This window comes from Chelmon rostratus, chromosome 3, assembly GCF_017976325.1.
Source record: "Chelmon rostratus isolate fCheRos1 chromosome 3, fCheRos1.pri, whole genome shotgun sequence".
NCBI classification, from domain to species: domain Eukaryota; kingdom Metazoa; phylum Chordata; class Actinopteri; order Chaetodontiformes; family Chaetodontidae; genus Chelmon; species Chelmon rostratus.
In genome coordinates this window covers 26,939,333-26,965,162 of record NC_055660.1, presented here as the reverse complement: position 1 = coordinate 26,965,162, position 25,830 = coordinate 26,939,333, and the positions used below count along the sequence as shown (strand labels likewise).

Below are 25,830 nucleotides of genomic sequence, written 5' to 3'. Positions count from 1 at the left end.
GCCATGGATCTGCCGCTGTAGCACTTTATATGCCTCGTTTTTGAAGCACAATTGGCTATTTCCACAGTGTTAATCATAGGTAACTCCTACACTAAATACTAATATTTGGCTTTTGCCACAGCGTGAGTCCATTGCAGTAATTGGCAAAAGTGAGCTATTCTAGAATTTATTTTATTGTATTAGTTTTCCAGTTTTATCGTATACCAGCCTGTTTCTGCAATGCAGCTTTTCAAGGGAAGCGCCAGTTAAGTGCTGGTACAACAGTCCATTGAAAGATCCTCTGTTACAGTTTGGATTTGTTCCTGTTTTATGGCGAAGGATCACTCTCCTCTTTGTGTGCTTCCCACCTTTGTGATTGTTCATTAGTCTCACCTGTCCCTCATTAGCCTTTCCTCTAGTGTGTTGAAGTCTGTGCTTTTCCCTCACTTCTTGCCAGTTTGTCTTTGTACCTTGTGTGTCAAGCATTCCAACCCTTTCCAGTATGTTCCCAGTGTTTTCGGACCATGGTTTGGTTTTTTCTGGACCTTGTCTGTTTTTGGGCTTTTGGATTTTCCTCCCTGTTGGATTTGTTTGCTTGTTTGGACTGCCTCCTCTGGTTTTGACCCTTGCCTGTCCCACCGTCCCATTAGCCTTTTGCTCTTGCTTTGTTTGCTAGAATTCATTTGAACTACACCAGCTCCACTTCTGTGGTCTGAATTGGGCATTTCCTTGAGCAAGACCCATAATTCCCAACTGCGGTTCAGAATGCAGATTTTCTGGGCGTTCTCCACACCTGAATAATAACCATTACAAAAACCACTGGTTACCACTGAGGGTAGCAGGAGACTACTTGTAGATGAATTAGTCAGGCTCTACAGATTTACAGTAGTTAATTTGAAAACCACAATCCCCACATTCTGCCAGATGTGGCGTCACACCAATCGCTTGCACATTTTATTATTTTGCTACGGTCGTGTAAAGACTATTTATAAAGCTACTGATGATACTAATACATCTCTTCCTGTATGTTATTTACAATGGTAGCAACCTTGGCTAACAAACACTTGCAACTTTTTATTTCATTAGTTTTAAGGTTGATCTAAAAAATATACTTGAATATTTTTTCAGCAATTTTTAGCAGGAAGATGTCTTTAAAAATACAACAAGAAAAAAAAAAGACTTATCACAGCCTGGAAACCAATATGTTGTTCTTTTCAATAGCTTAAAAAGTCATCTATGAAACATTATCAAGCCCTAATAAAGCCATTATCTATTACTTTTAAACCATTTATGAAGAGTGCCTTATTAAAAAGTGATACAATTAATTCTAAATGATATGATCTCATTTTGCTTCACACAGTTTGGCACATGACATATTTACATCTCCTTTACAGCATGAGCAGAAGAGGCTCCAGAGCTACATCAATCTGCAACATCTTACCAGTATGCAGTGAATGTCGTTTCCGTCCAGATCAGTAGCAGGAGCCTGCAGGAGCCTCCAGTCCCGACCTTTGTTGTAGGTGATGTAGGTCTTGACCTGGTTGTCTTGCCTCTTATTAGCAATCAACATGCCTTTAATTCCCGCCACCTGATGGACACAGACACATAACAGGTTGAATCTAAACTATACCCTCTTAACGTGAACCAGCAGGGAGCGTTTTATATTTGTCCCTCTGGTAAGAGTGCAGTTGCAAATGAGAAAGCATACACAGTCCTCTCATCAGAAAGGGCATTTAGTGAACTGAGGCAGCAATCGTCATGACACGAGCTCAGTTAAATGCAAATGCGGTGCTTATCCTCTCTTGCAGCCTGGCAGACACCGTCAGCAGAGTCGGCTGCATTTTCTTATACTGTGCTAAGTGCTATCTGTAATTCTATCCTTACACGTCTCAGCAATCCAGACGGTACAAAATGAAGACCGCTGAGAAGTGACACCTTGTGTGTTTTCTCACAATCAATTTGAATCTCCCCAAACACACACATACATAAAAACACACCGATACAGACACACGCATCTCATCCGAAATCCTCCCTGCTAGCTGTCTCTCTGGGATGAGACATATCCCTCAACTAAACCAAAGCGTGATATGCAATGGAAAGGACAGAGTCACTCCAAATGGTTGCCATAGCGAGGGGCTCCAGTTGGATGTGTTTCCCTCCCTGAAGGGACAGGTCTGTATAAGTGGCACTAATAGGCAGTACATGTGACATTGTCACAGAAACATGGCGCTCAGGATGGATGCAGCTAACGAGGGCCCTCCTCCGTCCTTATCCAACCCGACCTGTCAATCACAGCAGTAATTTTTTTTACTGCCTCCGCCTCCTCTATCACACATGCAGACACAAACAACACACACACACACAAACACCACAAACAAGAACCGCATGTCCCGACCAGCATGCATTTCTCTCTCTCCATCACCCACAGCACCCAATCTCTACTTTCTTGACGACGAAGTGAGGGATGCAGACATGGATGCTTATTCTATGGCACAGATGACTCTTAGCAGCGCAGCATTAAAGGAACACTCCGACATTTTTAGAAATACGCCACCTTTTAAAGCAGCTCTGCCGTTTGCTGAATGCCAGGGTAGAAATGAAAAAGGGAATAAAACATGGAGCTTGCGCTGCAGCATGTGATCAAAGACAAAGAATATGCAGCTGGGTCAAATGATCTCCTGCCGTCAGTGCAGCATGAGTCACAACACTGACCGTAATGCAAAAGTGGGTAACAGTGGACAATGTTACATTTGATATTTGATTTTAATAGCTTTGAGGCAGAGGACAATGCACAGCACATCTGAACCTCAATTCCCTCCAAAGACACACACACACACACATATATATATATATACAAATTTAATTAACTTAGTGAGCTAATTTTGCTCTTTTTCAATTCAGTTGGTGTATCAGTTATTTTCTCCAGTATGCCATTGATTGGTTAGAGCTTTAGACAAGACTTGTGAGAATGATTTTATTGGTCTGGGTTCATTGTGCAACAAGAGACTCAGAGTAAGGCAAGTGTGCTGATAAGCATTTTGTATAATGCATCAGCCCTTATTTATTAAAGGCTTTTTACTCTTAACCATCCACTTGAGTGCCCGGAATTGGAATTTTTATGCCACATCCTGCTCAAAGCATATTTTTCCTCTTCCTCTGAAACATCTTTCCCCCTCACAGAGCACCAATGGGTGGAGGGGGAACCACAAGCATTCTTGTTGTTATTCTTTTTCCTTCAGTGCTGATCATAATTTCCTGGAGACCTAGTTGGCATCTTCAATTTGCATTTGTTAAACCAATAAGACATTTGATTTTTAATGATAGAGAACAGATTTGAAGGGCTGGAATCAGAGAATCTTTGCCATTTTTGCTTGATAAAGGACCTAAATGATGAATCAATTTTCCAAATTTAATTTTTCTATTGATCATGTAATGAATTGATGAATAGTTTCAGCACTGCTTTGCTCTTAAGGTGCAGTAATAAATTTCCATTTTGGCCACTTGGGGGTAGCAGAATAAGCTGAAAACAAAGCTAAGACATATTATTACTCCATAAAGTTGTTATGGCAAAAGGGAATTAACATGTAAAAGAAATATCTGCCTCTTAACTATTAATGGTCATGGTCACCAGCTGGTTGCTGGATTTGTCTGCTGTTTGTTGCTGAGTTGTCGTGCAGTGAATTTATCAGTTTATTTTTATTGTTGCACACAAAAACAGCTGTGTGCTGTGGCTGGAGGGTAAGACCAGAACCAAGACACTGAGCTAAATGACGCTAAAGCAGACTAAAAAAGTCTGTAGACCTGGGACCAACTACAGAGTTAGTAGTGCTACTTTCTGTGGCTTGCTCATTACAAATGACCCCATTTACGTCAAACGATCCATCATTAATATTTAAGATTGTGACAACCATATATTATTGTTGTAATATTCAATTGATGGTAAAACATAAGCCTTATCTCTGATGTGTGTGTCGGAACAGAAGGAGGGATAATCGGGTGTGTGTGTGTGGAACTTTCTCCAGCAGCTGCCGCTCTTGGTGAAGCTTTGTGGGGATCTGCGGCAAAACCCGGACTTCTGAATCCACTATGAATGCAGCTTCCCCTTTGGTGTGTTTTGGGCACCAGACGTTCTACAGCAGGCATCTCAAACCGGTTCCATAAAGGGCCGCGTGGCTGCAAGTTTTCATTCCAACCAAGGAGGAGCACACCTGGCTGGAATCAATTAATCAGCTGATCTCAGTCTTCAGCTGATAACTAAGTGAACCCTTGATGTTGATTGGTTGGCCTGATGTGCTCCTCCTGGGTTGGAATGAAAACCTGCAGCCACGCGGCCCTTTATGGAACCGGTTTGAGATGCCTGTTCTACAGAATGAAAGCAACTGGAAATGTCACTTTAAAACCTGACAGGGCTTTGAAACGAATCCAAAAAGACACCACATCAAAATCTACATTAACTAACTCAACCTTTTCACCAGCGCCTGAACGTACTCCATCAAATCCACCAGCTCGTTGCTGTGGTGGTGGTGGTGGTGGTAAGTAACTCTTCATTAAGAGCTGTTGATTATCTTTTTTTCCCCTGGACTGAATGATCACTTGAGAGGAGTCGAGTATACACATTCATTTCAAAATGTTCAACAGATTCAAACATGGCTGCCATTCCGAAAACACTGCTTTTCAGTGAAGATGGAGAGTCTCTATTGAACAGCAGGGGATCGCCAGTTATTTAATGTGAGCCAATTCAGCGTTCTACAATGTATTATATGGCTCATTTGTTGAATCACAGCCTTGGGTTTCAAGCGTGCTGACAGGAAAAACACAAACAATGAAGGGCCACATCATCACGAGTATCAGCATCATCCAGATCATCGAATGCTCTCCACTTCATGTCGTCGATCGATCATTCAGAGCTGTTTGTGGCAAGGCAGGAGGGGGATACGTGATTTTTGATGCGGCGAACCCGAGCCAATCAGAGCGATAATTGTCGAAGAGCCACCTGCTACAAACCACCTCTCAGACTGAGGGGAAGTTTAGCGGCTGATGCAGAATCCTGATGTCAACAGAAAATTAGTTTGCACAACAAAGGCTCGTGATTACAGAAGCTGCCCTTATCCAATCTGATTGACAATAAAATAATCCTTCTAATTTAGAAGATAATTGTGCAATTTTCGATGTGGAAGTGGCGTAATTGATTTTAGGGTGGAGGATACAGAGAGAACAGAGGCCCGCTGGGAAGAAACATGACTTCTAAGCGAAAGAACAAAACAACTTTCACATGCTTTGCTGTCTCCCCTCTGGTCTGACTGGAGCTGCGTCTTCTCTCTGGAACATTAGCTCTGTGAAGTGCAGTTTGTCAGGGTCTAACAACAATAAATGGGATGACTTCCACAGCATATATCTTCCCTCGTGTAATGGCTCTGATTTATCAGAGACAGCAGTGCATCATCTGTCTCTTGTTTAGGTTCTGATCAAGAACAGAGTTGTGACCATGTTACAAATGTAATTAAAACACCTTATCATCTCACGCTGCATGGTGAAATGCCTTAACTACTGCTGCATGGTAACAGGGGCTGCACACACACTCAGAGACACACACACACACACACACACACACCGCATACTGTGCAGGAGAAGTAATGGCATTGTTAATTACCACACCGCTGCCACTGCTGCTGGCCAATATCTCACTTTCTTCACTCTCTCAGTCACACCTGCCAGTGTAGGAGTGATAAACTGGCTTCAACAGGGAGTGGAGAAGGAGAGAATTCTGCTCCCCTGCTATGAATGCTAATGCAAACACATACAGTAGCTAGCCCGTAAGCTAACAAGGTCATTACAAGTCCAGAGGTGCATGGCAGTGAGCCCCACTAAGCATGATCTTCAAACTGTATATGTCTGCTGTCGGGAAGATGGATGACCACAGGCTGTAATGCAAACCTAGCCATGTAAGACAAGTAACTGTAACACAGACTCGATAGCAAGTCTGCACATGTGTGCGGAAAGCAAGCGACACAAACTGATCAGCTGCCAAATCTGTGTGGCCATGTTAGCAATAGATCAAATGACAATTGGGAATGTCATGGGAGTCGCTCGTCGTAACAAATCCAGAGAGATTATCGTCCCACTCTGCAGCTGCCCTCTGCAGTGTGTGCACATGCATGTGCCTACACTCTATGGCAGATCTAAGAAGTGGTGAGTAATAGTTCCTGTAACTTCCATTCTAACTGAGATTCAGTCAATGAAAGCGCACTGTATGTATCCCCCCCAGGGCGAACAGTTTCATCAGGTGCCTACCTCGTACAGATCCAGCATCTGGTTCCCTCCGATGCCCCTAGTGGTCTTGACATTTTCCATGGCCAAGGTGAAGTAGATCCCTCTGGTGTCGGACAGGTAGAGGTTATAGGTGTCGTTCTGGTTCCACTCCTGCACGGCCGCGAATACCTGCTTCTCGTCAGTGCTGACAATGTGTAAATCCTATCAGGGAGCAGGGAGAGATTAAGAGGAGTTATGACTGGAGGCGGAGAGGTGACGGATTAGAACATGCTGACCCTGTGGGACTGGTCATGAGATCAATGCTGTGGTGTGAATATAAATGGTTGACGGCATATTGCACAGCGTAGCTCACTCAGTGGCTCACTCGTGCACGGTACCACTACTCAAAGTATGACTTTAAAAGGACAGTATGCCAGCGTTTAAAGGAAAACAAACTGAAAGAAAAAAAATGGTTGTGACACGCCTGTGGTACAATGCGTTTTTTTTTAACCATCAAATTGAAAAGCTTTTAGGACTAGGAACACAGATTCTTAATTGACTCTATTATTAATGAACTCTGTGCCAGTCTAAAGATTTGTATGAGTCATTGAAAGTTCGACGTTACCAACTTACCTTTGGCAGGGAATATTTGGGCAGTTTAGTTTGTATAAATGAGTCTCTCTTGTAGGACACATAATAGGTGGCTCGTCCTGATGTAGGAACCTACAACACAGTGAAAAAAAATTAATATCATATCCTGTGGAGTTTTTCTAGCTTTGTTTAAGCAACATTTTGCTTCTCTTTCATTTTCACAGTTTCCTCTCACGTCTGCTGCGATGGAGCTCTGCTGCTGAATAAATGCAGAGGACACTTTGTATCAAGGCCTCATGTGTAACCTCATCACTGACACCACATCATATTTTCTCCAATCAATTAAAGTGATGGGTGAAAGCGCACATCAATCTCTTTCTCTCTCTCTCTCACAGCACACACAGGGTGTTTTTTATAGACTTTACACCGTTTATAGCGATCTCCTGGCTTGCATTCAGAGGATGCTGCCCTATCTAGGTGTCAGTGCACTTGGTGGTTTCAAAGTGGACTTTGGTAAATATCTCGTAGGACAATCGATAGTCTCATTATTCTTTGTCAAGAGAAATCTTTAAGTTTCCTAACCGAGCCTCATCTGCCAGCTTGGGGGAAAAAAAGTCATCCACAATGGTCTAGACCCTTTGCAAACACTCCAAGCTGTTAGTTGTTAGCTTATGCAGCAAGACAACACAGGGCCGGTGGATGTCGGAGGATTGTCATTAGCCTCGAGGCCGAGCACTTTATACACACACACACACACACACACACACACACACACACACACACACACACACACAGAGCAAAGAGAGACTCAGCTCTATAACCCACTTTTCTCTCTTATCAATAATGACATGAAATTCATTAGAGGAAAACCTTCAAATCAAACTTGTGGTTCTCTGCTGAAGAGGAGTGATATAGGTATTAATGTTGTATGACAGGGCTGATTCTTATACTGATCTTGTAAGTGCTCCGAACGGCTCAGAAGAGAGAAAACAAGCTCCGAGAGGAGATATCGCGGGCGAGCGGTGAGCACTGCAGAAAAGTCCCACATGCAATCGAGTGAAGGAGCAAGAGATCGATGGACGGGTAACCAGAGGCAGTTTGAACTTTAAGACGAATTGGTATGATTGATTTTTTCTCCCCCCCCATCCCTTTCAGGATCTTTCGTCTGTGACGCATAAGTGTTAAAATGTGGAGGTGCTGGAATTGAAGGGGAGGTTTAGGTTGAGTGCTTGTGAGTTTACTTGAGAGACTTCGGAGAGGTCAAACAGGATTGAAGGTTCTTTGGAGAACAGCTCTATTTCTTTGTGTAATGTGCTGCCAAGGCCAGTGAGGCTTCAGGCGAAGGACTTGCCTGTAGGTAGCTCAGGTAAGTAGGAAGCTGAGAAATCTCTCTTCTCTCCTGAATAAAACATTTAGTGGGATCAAAAAGCTGGAAGAGCACCATTACAACTACTACTACAACTGCTGCGACTGGAAATGATAACATTAGGCCGAGTTTGTGATTCTCACTACGGTGTAATATCCCGAGTATATTATTGAAATGTAAGATTTGTGGAGTCACCTCATCTCTCAAGCGAAAGAGTGCTGTATAAGTTTCGGAGCGACCGGTTCTGAAAATAGTGAATCTTATCTGGAGATTGGTGGAGGTGGTGCCAGCAACTGGTGCTGGCTTTATCGCCACCTTTGGAAGAAGATGCATTTTGAAGAGGTGAATCAGAAAACATGACCAGATGCTTTTCTTCCCTGCACACAGGTGCTGGAAAAACCTTTAACAAACATCAAGCACCACAACGCTTGTTGGAGGCAAATTTGAATCAAAGTGGTCTTGTTGTGGACTCGCCGTGTGATTATACCGACTTTTCCTGTTGACTTTCAAATGTATGAAATCTCATTTACACAATGTCAAAGTAAATAATATTCACGCTGTAGAGGGAATTAAAATACAACTCACAAATTGCATCTGCATTACTTGGAATTCAGGATATTACCATTTCAGATTTTTCTGTCGCACAAAGCATGATTAATATGACACACCAGGCGGTGGCGAGGATGAATATTAAAACTTGTGTGGCTTCATAAAAAAAAACAATAAAAATACAAATAAATACACAAAACAAAACAAAGCAAAAATGTTCAGTAGAAAACTAAAAGATGTTTTCATTTCTATAGGAGATACTGTACATGGGACCTTTGCATTGAAAGTATCTTTCTGATTTTGTGGTCGTGGACTTTGTGGAAAATAGTAGCAAAGTGCTCAGCAATCACACATAGTAGTAATACTCAGCAACATTATTATGATGAATGTTCAATTGAATCACTCTGTGATGTGAAAAGGTCTCATGGAGAACAAAAGCAATCAAGCTAACCAATACTTTCCTCTGATGCTAGAAGAACAAGTAAAAAATGGCCGACCAGTGTGCATTAGAATGAATAATTGGAGCGTCTCCTTCATGTTCAAGTTGCACCTTGTTTGTTAACTGCATTTGTTTAGTCTTTCAATCCCATTGTGATTATAAGTCATTTAAGGCTGCATAGAAAATAAAAAAAGACAAAGTCATGAGAAACACTAATTAAAACCACATCTATAGTTCATACAAAAAAGCTAAGCTAACTATAGCGGCTCCCCAATACATGTTACTCAGGGTTGATGATATCTACAGACCACGTAGTGAGCAGGGCCGACCGTTTAGAGGCCTTACCTGGATGAAAATGTAGTCGTCTTGAACCACCAAAGAGCTGATGTCAATGTATCCGGAGAATGGATAGTTCCTGTTAGCTTCTGTGCACATCTGAGCTCTGCATGTGACGTACTGCACATCTGCCACATAGGAAGACACACAGAAAGCATACTGCTGATTTCACCATGCTTCTCTTAGTGCAGCTTATTGCACAAAGCTACTGCAATACCTTGTTTGTAGCAAGTGAGAAATTAAGGGCATATTTGAATGGTAGCTGTTTTTCTCAATTATATAGGCCAGATAATTAAAGTGGCACTCAAAAGACATTTATGTGTCTTACTTGAAATGTGCAGTTCTACTCCTTCCATCTATGTAGTCTGACATTTTCTGGGATTAATTTGCTTCTCTTTTATTCTTATCAAGCGTACAGTAGATACTACCACAAACAAGCATCTCCGCCTGTCAGTCATACCACAGATATATGAGAAAAAGCAATGCTTATATCTGTGAGCGATGCCGCTCTGACATCACAGGCATTCATAAACAGTTTCACCCGTGTCACCTATGTAAGAAGCTGTTGGTACTGCCATTCAGAGTTATAGAGCTGACATTCAGAGAGTGAAAGGAAAGAGGAGAAAGGCCATCTTAATGGAGAATCATGCACTGGATTTATTGGTGGGGCAGGCAGTGCTGTTTCCCCACAGACGCCTTCTTTTCTCCAGGAGGAATTCATCCCTGCAGAAACCTGTTCATTACTCCTCTTTGGTGTGTATGTGTGTGTAGGACACTCACTTCCATCTTGTGTATGAGCCTCCATGTGGACCAGATCTGGCTCCTTGTCCAGGCCAGAGACAGACCTGGAAGAGAATGACAGACCATGGAAGAATTCACAATCATAGTGACAATGAACAGAGAGGGATGTGAAGGAGAAGAGGCCAGTGCAGAGGGAGGGTCGAAGAGGAAACAGAGGAAAATGGACAAGCATCTACCAGAGGGATTCTGCTCCAGTTAGATCTGTTTCCTCAACTTAGTAAAGAGAATACAGGGAAGTCCCCCCTATAGTCTAAATGACACATCATGACAAGCACATCCACAGCAACTCCAGGCTAGTTCCCTTCCAGCAAAGTGTGACAATACAAAGAAACACAAATGCAGTCTCCTCATCATTGACTGGGTATTGCAGGGTCACCGCACTCTCTGACTACGAGTATATCTCTGGGTAAAATCTTGCTTCTTGCTCATTTCGCCGCTTGTGGATTAGACTGGATGGACACCACTTTCCCATTGTGGTGATATTTCATATCCCTTGGAGGCTGATGAAGCCATTGTCCAAATGCAGCCAACTGGAGGCTTGCCTAGCCATTGCTGGAGGCCCATTCAGTGTTCAGATGTCCTTGAAGGGGCTTTGGCGGTGAAGGGCAAAGCCAGCGATGGATTGTGCACATTATTTAGGATTATACCACAATGGCACGGAAGTAGCTTCGGACTTATGCGAGTTACGGCGGATATAGCCAACGGCATACCCGGGCACACTAAAGTCAGCTCAGAGAGGGGGAGACGAGCAATGAGCTGGGATGGATCCGGGCCTCCCTTAGTGATGAGTGTGCACTTTCAGACATGGTAGGTACACTGCAGGGGGAGTGACTAGCAAACGTGACTGGATGAGAAGTGACAGGGACGTCCCCATTATTAGTCATCGCTCCTCCTCTGTACGTCAGCTTCTGTATCTGCATGTATGCATCTGCAGAAAACCAGCCCCCTCTCCCTCCACGACTGATGTAAAAATAATAATTTTATTATTTATGCGCCATATGCCTGATATGAGCAGGGTGTGCGTGAGAGATGAAGTGGAATGCGACATGCCCTCAGACGCTGAATGCAAAGTGCGCTCTGAAGGAGCAGATTAATCTTTGCCTGATTGTATGAGGGGGTGGAAAATGTGCAGAATTTCGGCAGCATCACCAGTCAGTCACACACCTTGTTCTAAGCCATCAATATCACTTGCTCAGCGGTGCAGAACACAAGCAATAGTTTCTGTATTCCCGAGTAAACAAAACTTTGGAGGAGAGGGATGGAGTCGAATAAAGCAGAGATGTGGAAAAGGATGACTCACCAGTAGAATCTGTTTGGCGTGACGCGCTCGTGGATGAGCTGCCATTTTCTTCCAAAGTCCACAGAGCTGTACAACTGTGGAGATATGAGAGAAAGGAAAAAAAAAACACAGTCTTGTTAGCAAGATGAATGCACGCGTCTGCAGTGGTCCAGCCTCTAATGAGACTGGCTGATTTAAACGTTGTAACCGTGAGGAGCGAGCTTGAGACGTCGCTGGATAATTCCAGGGTGGACGTTAGTCTGGGGCTATAAACCATTATTGGGAGAGATAGGCTGACATAGCGCTGAACGGCTATCATCATTACCAACCAGCCATTTAAGCTAACATATTGTCACAGATATAGGCATCTCTATTCCCCTCTCCCTGTATGAATGAGAGGAAAAGGTTTCGAAAAAGCACTTCATGGGGATAATACATTTGAATGGAAACAGATATGACATTAATGCGGCCACTTTTAGCTTCATCAGCATATAATCTGGTTTGATTCAGTAGGTCTTAGCCTGCTGTTGTACTAAAAACAAATGTTCAGTCCTACAGAATCGGCTCTGATGAATGCATGGAATGATATATAGCTGTGAAGGTGTACAGTATGCAGCCACTGGCCTGTTTTCATTGTACTAATTACATTTGCTGGTGCTCTAGCAAACAATTAATAACCCAGGTGCATTTCCCAACACTGTATTGATTGATGTTGCAGAACGGCCTCCCTCTTACCTTGCTGTGTCTGTGCATTGTTACTTCCTTGCAGCGCTGTGAGTCAGTGGCCCCAGTTGAGCTCTATGCTAATGTCCCTACTTGTTGCCTTTTATCACAGCAAATCTGACACTTACTCTGATAAAAGGATACACATTTGTCACCTACTGCAAATTTATTTGTCAGCTTCGCGAGGGAAAATCTATCACTGTCAGCAGGTGTGTTTTCTGTTTAAAAATGACAACACCAGTGTTCACATTAGCGTACAGCAAGAGTGCCATACACAGACAGATTGTTGCAATGATCTGCGCCTAATTTGAAACTGGTCAGATAATTAGCACTTGACGGCTGTGTGTCTGTTTGCAGTGCTTGACAATGAGAATCAATGGCAGGAGACCAAAGCATCTATCTTAGTGCCCTGTGTGTGTTAAGGCATGGATCTACTGTTGGCTGGGGGCAAACATTTGTCTACATCTTTTATGAAGCTGAACAGAGTCTAATATACAGTGCACATAGGTGTCTGTTCTGCAGAAAATGATATTTCTGATTCTGGCTCCCACCAGAGTCTTTGGGTCGGTGTAACAGGACGGCAGGCAGGGTCCCTCATCACTTCGGACAGTGACATATGACGCCATCGGGCAGGCTCAGCTTCTCCTCTCTCCATTCATCAGTTCAATGACATCTTAAATTTTAAAGCTTCTGAGCTGTCACAAAGTAAGCTTCATAGTTTCCCACTCACTACGATAAATCAAAAGTGCGGCCAGACAACTGCCACGCCGCCGATGGAGTCGGTGACAGCAGAGGGGGCCGACAAAGGACGGGAGCTCAAACGGTGATTGAGGAATTGCAGAGAGCACATTTGTTATTCGCTATTCATGCTGATGGTGGGTTTAGAAAACATTTGGGTTGCTCCGACTTGCGCATCAGGTCGCAGGTAATGTTAGACAATCCGCTGACGGTGCAGTTAAATGCCATATGTGGACTTCTTAGTAGTTTGTAATGGCCAAATCAGATTTGTGTCGAGACCAGTGTTCCTTGCATCAATGACAAAAAATGGACCTTTCTTACCTTGACCTTCCAGTTATATTATCACTGGGATTTCTTGACAAGTAATGCTTGTAATGCTTGAAATTAACATTTTTACTACAGTAATAGTAACTGCTGGTTGTTTTTTGTGTTTATATTAGGATCAGTACGCATGAATGCAGAAGAAATGTAAGCTGTCAAACATCTAAATCTTTTAATATTACGGTATGAATATTATTTCGGATGGTTTAGTTGCTCGTCTAAAAAATCTGCAATAATGCTCTGGGACCAAGAAATACACTGAATGATACTAACAGTGCCATTTCCCGACACCTTAAAATAGACCAGAACAAGGATGTAGCCTCAGAATGCTCAGCAAATTAAATGCACTGCCAAAATCAGCAAAATCAAAAGTCTAAAATGTGGCTAAAGCTAATAAACATTTTCATCAAAAATCTAAAACTACTGTAAAATCAGCTGCCAGAATAAATTGTGATAAAAGACGGCTCTCAGAAGAATATCTGTAGTTATTCATGACATACAAATTGTGAATAATACTTCTCAGACACTTGGTAGAATAACCAAATGATGCATGCAAAACACACTGCCAAAGCTGGAGTACAAAAAGAAAAACATCCAAAAGGCCAGTCCACAGAGTGAGTCAGCTGCCGTATCTCAAGAATAATTCATGTTAATCAAGATACAGGGAGACGCACTCAAACACTGTTTACACATGAGGTGTGTCAAAGCCAAAGAGGCAGTCTCACTCTGTGGTTTGGATCACAGTTAAGGTCACTGAGGGCTCTGTCTCACAAGAAATTAATTCCAGGCAGTGCTGCTTCTATCACATTTAGCCATCAAACAAGTTAAAGTATGCTGCAGGCATACAGGCATAATAAGCAGGTTTTGTTTCACTAGCCTTAGCTTAGAAGTTGTGCGGGGTATTGGATTTCAGTATGTATGTACAGGGAATAAATCTTGAGGTTTATGTATTGGTCTACATTTGTTTTTCTCCTTGTAGCCCTAACTTGCGCTTTAGAGGAAACAAATCTACACGGGGAAGTGAGGTAAATCAAACACAGATGGAACCTAAATGAGAAATGAATTGATTCAAATGCTGGTCTCTCACAGGAGAGCTCCACATCAACCGCTGAAAGATGAATTTCATGACGTCTTTTCATGGCTTTTTTTCTTCTCCTCTCAGAGGTGTGCAGGAAATGCTTGAAATGTATGTTATTGCATTGGCTGTTGCTATCCAACTATTTAAAGCCTGGTGTAAGTGCACTTTTGCTCGAGATGAAATATGAATCGGAATGAAAGATAAATGACTGCTCTGCAGTGGCTGTCTACCTTTTAAATCAATTAGAAAAGGGTCCTTCTTGTGGTGGTGGTGGTGGTGCAAAGACAGAGTGACATGAGTTTTCAGTGTTCAAAGAAAACCCAACTGAGCCCGTCGCTCGTTTTCTGCTGCAAAAAGCTACTTGCTACCTGTGAGGCCGCTGTAAATGTACCGTTTGTCACAGACAGAGATGGCTAAAATAATAATCACGGCTTTCTTAACTCTCACTGCGAGCTTTGAAAAAGCCTGCCGTGAAAAAGATGGATGAAGTGAGGAAGAGACAGCGAGACAAACCATTATTCTCACAGCAGACGATAGAATGTGGCGGACCTGTGCAACCAGTGAGTGCCAGGAAGCCTATGCTGTTGTCTTTGACCCCGCAAAAACCCATTCCTGCAAGAGTTCCAAGCTCTGAAGGCAGATTTAAGACTGGACATGTTAACTTTCAGTGCTAGTAAAGACGTAGGAAGTTATCTGCTTTTATTATCTGCTAGCACAGCTTCTCTGTCCAGAAGCATTATGTATACCTCAGCTGCAAACTGGTTATGGCAAAAGGAACAAAATAAAAAGTCTGGCTGAATAATGAAGACAGATGAAACGACAGTTCAGTCAATGCATTATCAGGCAAGGTGAACCAACCTGGAACATTCAAAAGAAATGTAAAAAGGGAAGAAATTTGGCTTCAATGTATTTGGAAATGCAGGAAGACCCCTTCTAGCAGAATTAAAGTTATAAACTGTTTCCAGGATCCCGATAACGCTGCAGCCCTCTGGCCTCATGCACAGTTTGCAAAATAAGTGAAAAGGACGTTTTAATTCGTCATATGATTGAAACATGAAACACAGGCAAGAAAAAAAGGAGGTGAATACACTGAAGAGACCTTCTTCTTATTGAGAGAAATTTCCTACAATCTCTCTCCGGTTCAAAATATGGGTCTTCTTTCGTCATGGCTTTGCCCTGATGTTGGGATAATGTGTGTAAACTTGAATAATGTATTTTCTGTGACACACTGCAGGAACAGAAGCAAAGCTTTCTGCCTTTTTTCATTTGCACAGTTCCTTCTGCAGCATTGCGACGATCTGCCACCCGGAAAAGCTTTGTGCATTAACATCAAAGCACAAGCAGCCCCACCAACACATAAAAGTTCTGATAAAAACAGTCAAGACTTGGGAGTTATGGAAATGATAACTGCTGCATTATAGGCCCCTGTGTCCCACACAATTACTATAAGTCACTTTTATAACTCCTAATTAAGTCTCCTATAAATTCTTGATGCATCTATGTACAGTGCTCTAAATCAAAGGGCTTCTGTTGGCATCGCCTTGGCATATCCCATATGGGACAGAAGAGGAGGACTGGTTTTATACCCCACAATTTATGAAGCCTACAAAGTACACAGCAGTTGGGATGCTCCTATGGAGGGAGGCATAGGAAAGAGCTATGCAAATGAGGGGCTGGATCGTTCTCAGTAATGGGCCGTCAGGATTCTCTTTGCTTCCCTACATTTTTTCACCACAGTGCAATTCGTGGGCATCAGAAGTCAATCAACAAGTTAATTAACAAATCTGATAATGGATTAAGACAGCAGCCATTCTCTTATTCCATGTGAGAACTTGCTGCTTGTCTTTCTTTCACATCCGTGTAAAATGAAAAATCTTTGGGATTGTTGGTCAGACTGAACACAACATTTGAATGTGTCACCTTGGAATGGACTAACTAAGAGGCATTTTCTTTATTTTCTGGTAATGATTTGTCGTTTCATCAGGAAAATAATCAGCAGATAATTGTAATAATGTTTAGTTACAGTCCTAATCAGAAGCCATGTTCAAGTAATCTGACAGCACCACAATCGATCAGTGGAATTATGGATATAACACAGTTAGTGGCCTCATAGTGTCAAGCTATTAAACTGACTGTAGACTTATGAAGCTAATTTATGTAACAAAGGCCATTAAGGTGAATGGCGCCATTATTTCTACAGCTAATCACTAATGGTCCACGTATTCCAATGACCTTTTACTACATTATAAATGCCAGAAAGTATCTAGAGCCATATTATCATGTTATAACATTCCCAAATCCAAATATGTTATTCAGGAAAGCAAAAAAAAAAAAAAAAAAAACGTGCTGGAAATACTCCACCTGAAGTTGTTCTTTACGCATGATTGACATGTCTGTCGATCCATATCATTGCAGATGGCCACAAGATAAAAATGCCCATTCTTCACTGGAACTGTGCCTCTTTCCCTGCACTCAGACCGGACATGCTGGAAAAACCCTGGTGTTCTGTAAACGGGGTTCCCGTTGGTAGAGCTACGTCACTGGCCGAGTGTCACAGGGATGGGCGGGGTGCGGTCTCACCCACTGTACCTTAACGTTGTGTCACGGTAAGTGATACAAATCAAACGCACCTAAGATGTCGTGCGACCACAACTGGGTTTAGCTTAATGCTAAAATGCTGACCGTGGATCCTCCAGGAACTTCTTCCTTCAGTGAGGTGTTTGAGGAATTTCTGACAATTTCTGCCACAGATGTGACAGCAGAGCCTTATTCAGGTCAAAATGTTTGAAATCTCTGAGGAGCGCAGTGGGACAAAGAGGTGGACTGGATATAGAGGTACAGACAGGCACAGTGCCAGGATTTCAATTTTGGATGAGCCAAAGTCATTTTGGACGGGCCTTTAAATTACAGAAGTGAATACTGTTTGCATTCCTTGAACGATTTTCAGCTGGTAGTCTCACTAAGACAGAAATGACTGATATCATGTTGTGGAGGCCAACTAGCTTGTCCGCTTGATTATGGCAGTTTTTGTGCAACATGTGCCTGCTGAGAGTTTCGGTTATGATATGAACCGAGAATGGTCGAGCAAAGAAGTTGAACCGAGAGCAGAATGTTGAGGACTTCGCAGCACAAGAGGCTCACAGAGTGACATTCAGACAGGCGTGCTCAACAACCACACAGACATCAACGACCACTGCATTTCTGAGCAACACGGGATTGTGTGTGCGTGCTACATGGTGTGTAAAAACTGTGAGCCTCTCTTTGCTTTAATATGTGTGTTTGTGGCCGCAGCTGCTGTGGAGTTCATGTTGTTTATACATCTCTGTGTTGTTCCCTTTGGTGATGGTTTATTCTGCTGTTAAAGTGGTAATTATTTCATTTCTGTAGTCTAATATTGCTTGTTGAACCCGCTATGGTGTCCATAGCTCTTTATTTGTCGTTGATCATTTGTAGTACGTTTAATTGAATCGAGCTGTGTTCTCTTTTCTGGCGAATTGTAATTAGGTTATACAGAGGGCAGCCACTTTTTATTTATAGCTGATAATGTGTGATATGCACAGGTTGAAAAATCTCACCGGGTTGGACATCGAGACTTGGTGGCGTTTCTCCACTAGTGTTGTCCGCATGTTTTCCTAGCAAACTGCATGCATCAAGAAACATGAATGCATCATCATTTGTTAGGTTCTAGCAGGATTCCCTAGCAGGATTCCTCCCTCATCCATCGTGTTACTGCTGCTCCCTTCTCCCCTGTGTCCTGTTAGTCTCTCATGGCGTGACAGTCCAGTTTCCTCCTGCTGCCAGTCCGCTCATCAGCTACACCTGCAGTATATAAAGCCCAGTCCTTCGCTCTACTCTTCACCGGATTGCCATAGTGGTGTTACGTTTGGCCGACTCTCCAGGATCTCTGCAGTATCCTGTTGCTGTCTTTGAACGTGGAACGTGCCTGATCGTGTTTTAACTGTGCTTCAGGTCCATTGTCTCCTGCCGGCCTGATTTGCCTGCTCGGCCCTGATCCTTGTGAATCTTCAACGTTCTTCCTGAACATTCCAGCCACTGCCTGCTTTGCTCCACTGTTTGCCTCTTATTCACAATACACTATCCGCCACTAACTAATCTTATAATAAACTGCATTTCGGTTGAACTTTTCTACAGACCCTGAGTCTGAGTTCTGAGTATTTTTGGGTCCTGAGTAATGACCTAAAACTTAACATGGCTGGAATTTAAGATTATACCCTTCAACTGAAGGATAATTTTCTCTATATCTTTACTGTATATAGTTTCTATTTCCAATGCAAAACAGAATCTTTTGATTTCTGAAACATTTTTTTCAGCTTCTGATTATTTAGTGTCCCCAGTTCAAAGGGTGGTGGGGTTCACACAGTTGATAAAACTTTTAGTTGAAAATAAAAATGAGACGTACAGTATGAGGATGTGGAAACACATTTCCTAAATAATTATATACCAATATAAAATGAATTTGATGCTAAGAGGGCACAGCAATTGCATTGCCACTGAATATTAGGCTAGAAAATGCAACATTTGGCCGATTTAACATGACAACAAGCATGCATGCTTTTAATCTTCCATCTGAATACAGAGACAGATGAATTTATTTATTTACAGTTTCTGTGCACCTCTCTCTCTCTCTCTCTCTCTCACACACACACACATATCATAATGTTGTATAAATATATCATGATTTTTCATAAAGTGAAGAGGATATTACAGCCTGAACTCAACAGGGTTTTCAACCACTTGTTGTTAGTACCATGCTCAACAAATTAAAATATTATCCTATGTGATTATCAGTGTCAAACACTAATGCATGCCCAGTGAAGTCTGACAAATGCATTCCCTGTGGCTTTCTTCTCACTTTCATACTGCACCACCTCCTCTGATTTCCCTCAGTGATTTCTTGTTGTGCTATCTTGTTGCCTTCTAGCTACATAACAAATGATAGCAGGCAGCACACCTGCCTGGCAGTGACACAGGCACTGTGTGCACTCTCAGATGACAGTGCGACGTGTACTTCAGTTGTTTATTCTGTTCCGCTGACCATCGCTGCAACAGCATGCGCTTAAAAAACACCAGCCACCCGTATCTATCATATTTGTTGTTGTTGGGGTTCACTGAAAATTCCCACAGCGCTTTTAATTTTAGCCTGCTGTGAGCTGAACTGTCCTGTGTTGCTCTACGTGTACATTAACCACTGCCTCACAATCTGTATATAATATAAAGTAGCTTGCTAAAACATGAGCCTCCAGGCAATCATTTTTCTCCACTTAGCAATAATTATGCTGTGGACTGCTAAGCGCATATGCATGAGAAGGAAGCCTATTATCTCCATTGTGCTCGCAAGTGCACTGTCTGTATTGTCCTGATCATGTGTTTCAAATTAAAGTCCATTAAAAGCACCCTGGGAGGGCGGGCCCGCCGCAGCCTGATGGAGCGCGGCAGAGCTGTCGCAGCTCAGGACAAGGGAGCTGAGCACTAAAGATACCTGCCATCTGGAGAGTCATTGAGTTGAGAAATGCACTGCAGCAGCTGAGCAGCCTTTTTGGCTCGAGCTCAACACCACCTTTCAGACCTTTCAGAGGGGGCAGGAAGGGGCTGGAGGTGGAGCTGTTCAAATAGACACACTGTGATGGACTTGTAGGAAGTCCTTTTGGTTTGAAAGATTACAATCTGCCATTTTGAATCAATGCTTGCCACGCCATTTTTTGAGACGGATTTTTGTTTAAATTCCAGGTGTGATTGATTTTGCATTGCGTTCTGTAACAGCATGCAGATCTGCTCTGTAAATTAAATGCCTGCCTGTGCTCTCATTTTGAAAAATCTGTGCCTAAAAGTGAGGATTTATGTTTTCAATTACCTGGTTTCATGAAAGAATCACATAAGCCAGCTGAAATCTGTGTTTCTGTCTGTTTAGACAGAATACAGCCAATCATGTCTGCTACATAGACTCTGTCTTTGTAGCATGTAGTTGCGTGCTAGCTTGACTCTTTGCATATTTTACATGTTTACATTTAGTGACAATGCAGTCGGTTAAGCAGGGGTTGGGAGTGCAGGCTACATTAACTGGTAGTGAATTAAATAAACTGATGGCTCTAACTGCAGGATCATGGATGCACATTGATCTGATTGAGTTCTGTGTAGTGTTAAGCTGTTGGAGGTCTATGTAGACCAGCCGTGTGAGCAGCACCATGCCCGCGCAGGTGTTCACGTGGTCAGTGGAGCAGCTTCAGGGCGTTATGCTGCAGGCAAGTCGCGACAGACGTGTTGCGATGCATCCGTGGCCTTTTGTTTTAAGAGCAGTGTCGCCCCTTTAACCCCTTAACGCAGATTGTCGCAAATCGCATCATTCCGCTTTAATCCACATTGCAGCTGAATCGTGCATGCATTCCTCTAATGCCGGTTTGTGCATATTCAACACACTCCTAGGAACCTTTTGCAAGCACTGGTTTCCCGTCGGACCGGTCAAAGTGAGAGAACCCCTGTTCTAATTGTTGTTACAATGTAATGGTTGTAAGCCAATTTTGTGGCTGTTTGGATGAAATAAATGAATTTTGAATACACAAAAAAGATGTTTTTACTGCATTTAAGCATTGAAAAAAGTGGACATATACTGTTTGTTTGAACCCTATTCTAGTTGGTGCTATAATGTAAATAGCTGTAAACAATTGTGTGGCTTTTAGATAGATAGATACTTTATTCATCTCCAAAGAGAAATTATTAAATTTTGAAAAAAAAAAAAAGGATTTTTATTGCATTTAAGCATTAATTTGTCACTAATTTGCATCATACCTAAACTTATATTTATTGTATGTGCTACAGAAATTAACAAACTCCTCTTCATTTAGGATCAATTAGAAAGCAAAAATACAAAGAATTAGTAGCGTGAATTATGAATGCGAGCGGAGCCGGGGTGAAAGGTGAGCAGCAAGGTGTCGGTTTAGCAGCAAATGCACAGCGCAGGTGACAGCATGTCAGTCAGGAAAGGCTGCATCCTCTCAAGAACAAAGCGAGCTCCCTGTGTGTCATTTCCAAACTGCTGCAAAACTGAAGGAGGTTAGTCCTGAAGAAAGAATCAACTTCAGCGCGGGAGGAAAACAAAAATGTACTCTGTGCTTCCTGACTACGGTCTGAACAGGACAAGGCTAACACCGTGCATTTCAGCTGTAAGTTTAATCAGAAGAAATTGTCTCTGCTTGAAAGCACTCTCGACTATATCACACTGTGACAAAAATAGCTGTTCCATCAGCAAACGGGTTTACTCCGTATGATATCAATTTTGTGTATGTCCATATCCCGGGTTTAAATAAAGAATCGTTTTTAGCAGGCGAAAAACTGTCAGCTGAGTGTTACAATGGCAGAGAGAGATCCTGAAAGGAAAGCACTCAGGGATGTAGGCTCACTCCGTCCTATTAAATAAGGTCTGAATTAAAAGAGCTTATCTAAAGAGGACACTTCAATACCAGAATCTATAGCCACAGACAACAATATCACCCATATTAGGAACGGTACAAAATGGAAAATGCAAATTCTTTTCACGGAGTCGACACAAATGAAAAAGAATGAAAGAGGAAAAAAAAAGTAATCCTGAATAATGTCTCCCCCTTCTCTCCCTGAATACTTTATTGAGTCTGATGTCCCCGTTGCATTTCTGAAAACGTTTAGTCAGGTTGCAATTCAGCGAGAAATAATTAACAGCATAAATTTGCATCATTAGGGTGGATTAAGTCAAACAATGTTTGCATGTTGCGAGTCTGAAGGGACTGCGTGGTTCTCTCTGAGAGGCGGCGTGCCGCTTCCTTTCATATTTTAGGTGGGCCGTCGGCTTCCCACGGGAGCCCACAGTGGAGAATATTCCCACTTTATCTGGGGGATAAATATGCAGGCACATTATTTCAGTTGTGTTGCTCACATATGTTTGTGTATGCCAGCGTGTGCGTGTTGGGGAACAGCGGTGGAAAAGAATGGCAATAACAGGCAGCAGTGTCGTGTGTTTTAGTCGTCCCCTGTGCCTCCTCCAGTCACAACCTTAGCAGCTAAAGTTACTTGCCCGTATTCCTCGACAGAGCACTTTCCCATTTGCCGGGCTCGTTCTGCCGACTGCTAACACCCGCTCCAAAATCTAAGACCCTGACAGACTCAGACAGCTTATCCAGATGTGACTGCACCTGTTTCTGTGCATCCCTGCAAAGCATTCGCAAAAAATAGAAAGGAGAAAAATAGAAAATGGAAAAGAAAAAACGTTCTATTGTGTGTGTGTGTGTGTGTGTGTATGATACTAACAAAAACTCTGTTTAGTTGTGTTTGAAATATTTGTCCAGTTCTGTCTAGTTTTGAAAGGGAGGGCTGTTTCATTTGTTTCAGGTCAAATGTCAGAAAGACAAAGACTAAACAGCCCACACTATTTCCACCAGTATGGACCCCAGGGAAACATTTTAACTGAGGTCCATCATCAGTTATTTTCCAATTTCCAGCAGTTCAGTGTAGCCTCCATCTACTCTGAGATGCACATTTAACCTGGCTGCTGTCTGCATCATCATTCTGTGCCTGTGCATCCTCTTTTCCTTCTCTCAGCCTTTGACTGTGGAACACCAGAAGTGTTTGGGCAGAGAAAGTAATTTCTCTTTTTCGTACTCGCTTAGATGCTTCGACAAAATAAATAATAAAGCTAAATACAGGCTAAATATATAACAGGAAAATGGAAAATTGTTGGTCTGATAACTTCACACTAATGACAATATAAGCAGGGCTGCAGTTTTATTAGATTATTTAATTTATGATGTGTCAATAATGGAGGGATCACATTGTGTCTTGTGTTCAAAGCCTTTTCAGATGTAATTCCCCACAGATTATCATATAAATTATAATATGATGGAGAAGCATTAGAGAGCTTCTTATCACTGTGTCGCTTAAGAAACAGCTCAGTTAGTAATTATTTTATTCTTGTTTTTTTTTTTTTGTATATTTGAAAAAACTAATTGCTGTCTGCAATCATAACTAGAAACTTGGAACTGACAGTCTAATCTTTGGAAACTGGTGGCGTGCTTGTTGCCATGGAAATGGAGGACTCATTGACTCATCCTAGATGTGCCCCAGTCTTCTGTTTAACAAAATCATACGTTTTCAGATGGATTTTGACGATGAACACTGTTAGTTGGTGGAATAACACCAACTAACAATGCACACTGCAGTAAATACGACTTAAGTTGGTTTCCCCTTTAATTTTGGTTTGGTTGCCATGACTCCTAATTAACATAAGCCAAAACAACATTAACTCTGGGCTAAAATGCTCTTCTCCTTAATATTTATGCACACTATGAAAGCCAACACAAAAAACCCTATATTTATTGCATCAGTGCCTGACGTTCCTCCCTCATACTGATGTTAGCTCTTCCTGTGCCCTGCACAGCTCAGATGGGAGATCTAGACAGATTTTTACTTGCTCGCTTTTATTTACCCATGCCACAGCTGTGCTATAACTTGATGGCCACAGGGGCACTTAAAAGGAAGTCACTGAGGCTATAAAATGCTTTAATCTATGGATGAACTCGTACAGAAAAACAGCCAAAACAGGCCTGTGGTAAAAGTTACTGAGCACCTCAGCGACCTCAATCGCCGCCATGGTGGTGCAGACACATGGTCGACCATGTGTAGAAACTGCACCTGACAGTTTCACTATACGTCAGACAAGTGCTGCTGTGCTCGAATAATAAATACTTTCTGCTTCAGGTTTTCTGTTTGTACTAGTTTTTGGTCATTTGATTAACACCAGTTTATTTTTAAAAAATATTTACGCAATATAAGCTAAAATCATTTCAGTGTCATGACTAGATTTTAACACAGGGACCCTCAACAAGTGCCACAGCATTAAATAATAATGTTGATGGTTTTGGTTGAGTTGATGTTGTACTTTATTGGTGCAAATTGTTTGCAACATTTGTCACAAATTTGGACTTAACCAAATAACCAAAAAGCAGCTGACACACATTGAATCTTGGGCTTTTGATGCTGCTGAATGTCTGAGGCTGAGGTCCATTCCTGTGTCCTGATTTTCCAGTTTCTAATCCAGCCTTAACTATTTTTCTGTGAAACAGAAACAAGAAAAACTTGTAAAATGTAAAATCCTTCAATATGTTGATTGTCCATGTTCTCTAGAATGACACCTAGAAGTGTTGTCTGATCTGACGGCCCTATCAGCCGGACAACATTGTTTGTCCGTGCCTTCAAAAGTTTCTACAGATCACTGCTGACTAATAAATCAGCTTTATGATGTGACAACGCTGTGGTTAATGTTTGGTTAGGGTTTGGCACAAAAAAACTGTGTGTGTGTGTGTGTGTGTGGGGGGGGGGTGCAAAGTGCAAATAAGAACAATAAATTACAACTGTGCAAATAGGCTACCACAAACAGACAAAAACAACCACAAAAAGTTACAATAATGACCGCAGCTCCGGGTTAATGGTGGGGTGGGTGGTAAATGTCTGCCACCAGTCTGCATGTGGCCTGCAAGACCGTTTGATCCAGCCCATGACGAGGTTCATAAATCAAAGTGACTCAGAAATACAAATACAAAAAATAACAATAATAATAAATCAAAATCTCAAGGAAGCACTGACTTTTGTCTGCAATAAAAGAAAATAACCTTAAATATTAGATTAATGCATCCTTCAGAGCGTTCCATGAACACAACACGCACACAGCAGTTTTGAGATGTGTCATCGGCACTGTGTCATGGTGACCGTAAAGAACAGAAAAGCGGATACAGAATGTTGCACTTTGCTTGTCTTTGGAGGAGACATGCACTGAGGTTTGCATGTCTGGAACAACCTACTGCTGAGGGCACTTCTTTTCAAAACTAACTCCTGCAAAGACTCAGTGACGCTCAGCACTGACTGACCCAAACCTGAAAAACCACCTGCGAGTCGCACCATCAGCATCACGATCATCTGACATCTGAGACCTCGTCAAAGGGAGGCAGATCCTGCCATCACATAAGAGATGGTGTGATATATGTGTTCAATGATTTAGCATGGCTCATTATAAAAGATTATAAAAACTGACATGGCCTGTGATGGGAAAAAGGTTCCCCATCCCAATAATAATCTATAATATGATAAAATTACCTGACTTCCTCCTTTGCTACGAATTACTGTTACAGGCTTTGTCACTTGTAAACATGCTGTCACAAGGCAACCCCTGGATCCCACAGGAAAACCAAATCATGTGTATTTCTATAACAATGTTGGGGATGTTCTTTTGTTGAGACTTACGTATCTGACCGTAAACCACAATATTGTTTTCAAAAAACGAAGTAGCAGTGGCAGTTTCTAGGAGCAGTTAACTCTCACACTGACTGAAAATAAATCATGCA

General features: G+C 42.2%; 1 protein-coding gene across 1 annotated transcript in view; it reads right to left on the bottom strand.

The window, feature by feature from the left end:
• sorcs3 (sortilin related VPS10 domain containing receptor 3) overlaps nt 1-25,830 on the bottom strand; it is a 185,787-nt gene that overhangs the window by 40,044 nt on the left and 119,913 nt on the right. Inside the window, exons 5-10 of the mRNA XM_041965059.1 lie at nt 11,611-11,684; nt 10,290-10,354; nt 9,519-9,637; nt 6,862-6,951; nt 6,271-6,450; nt 1,421-1,567 (exon numbers count right to left, since the gene is read on the bottom strand). Coding sequence (XP_041820993.1) covers nt 1,421-1,567; nt 6,271-6,450; nt 6,862-6,951; nt 9,519-9,637; nt 10,290-10,354; nt 11,611-11,684 — 675 coding nt within the window. The remainder of the gene's footprint in view (nt 1-1,420; nt 1,568-6,270; nt 6,451-6,861; nt 6,952-9,518; nt 9,638-10,289; nt 10,355-11,610; nt 11,685-25,830) is intronic.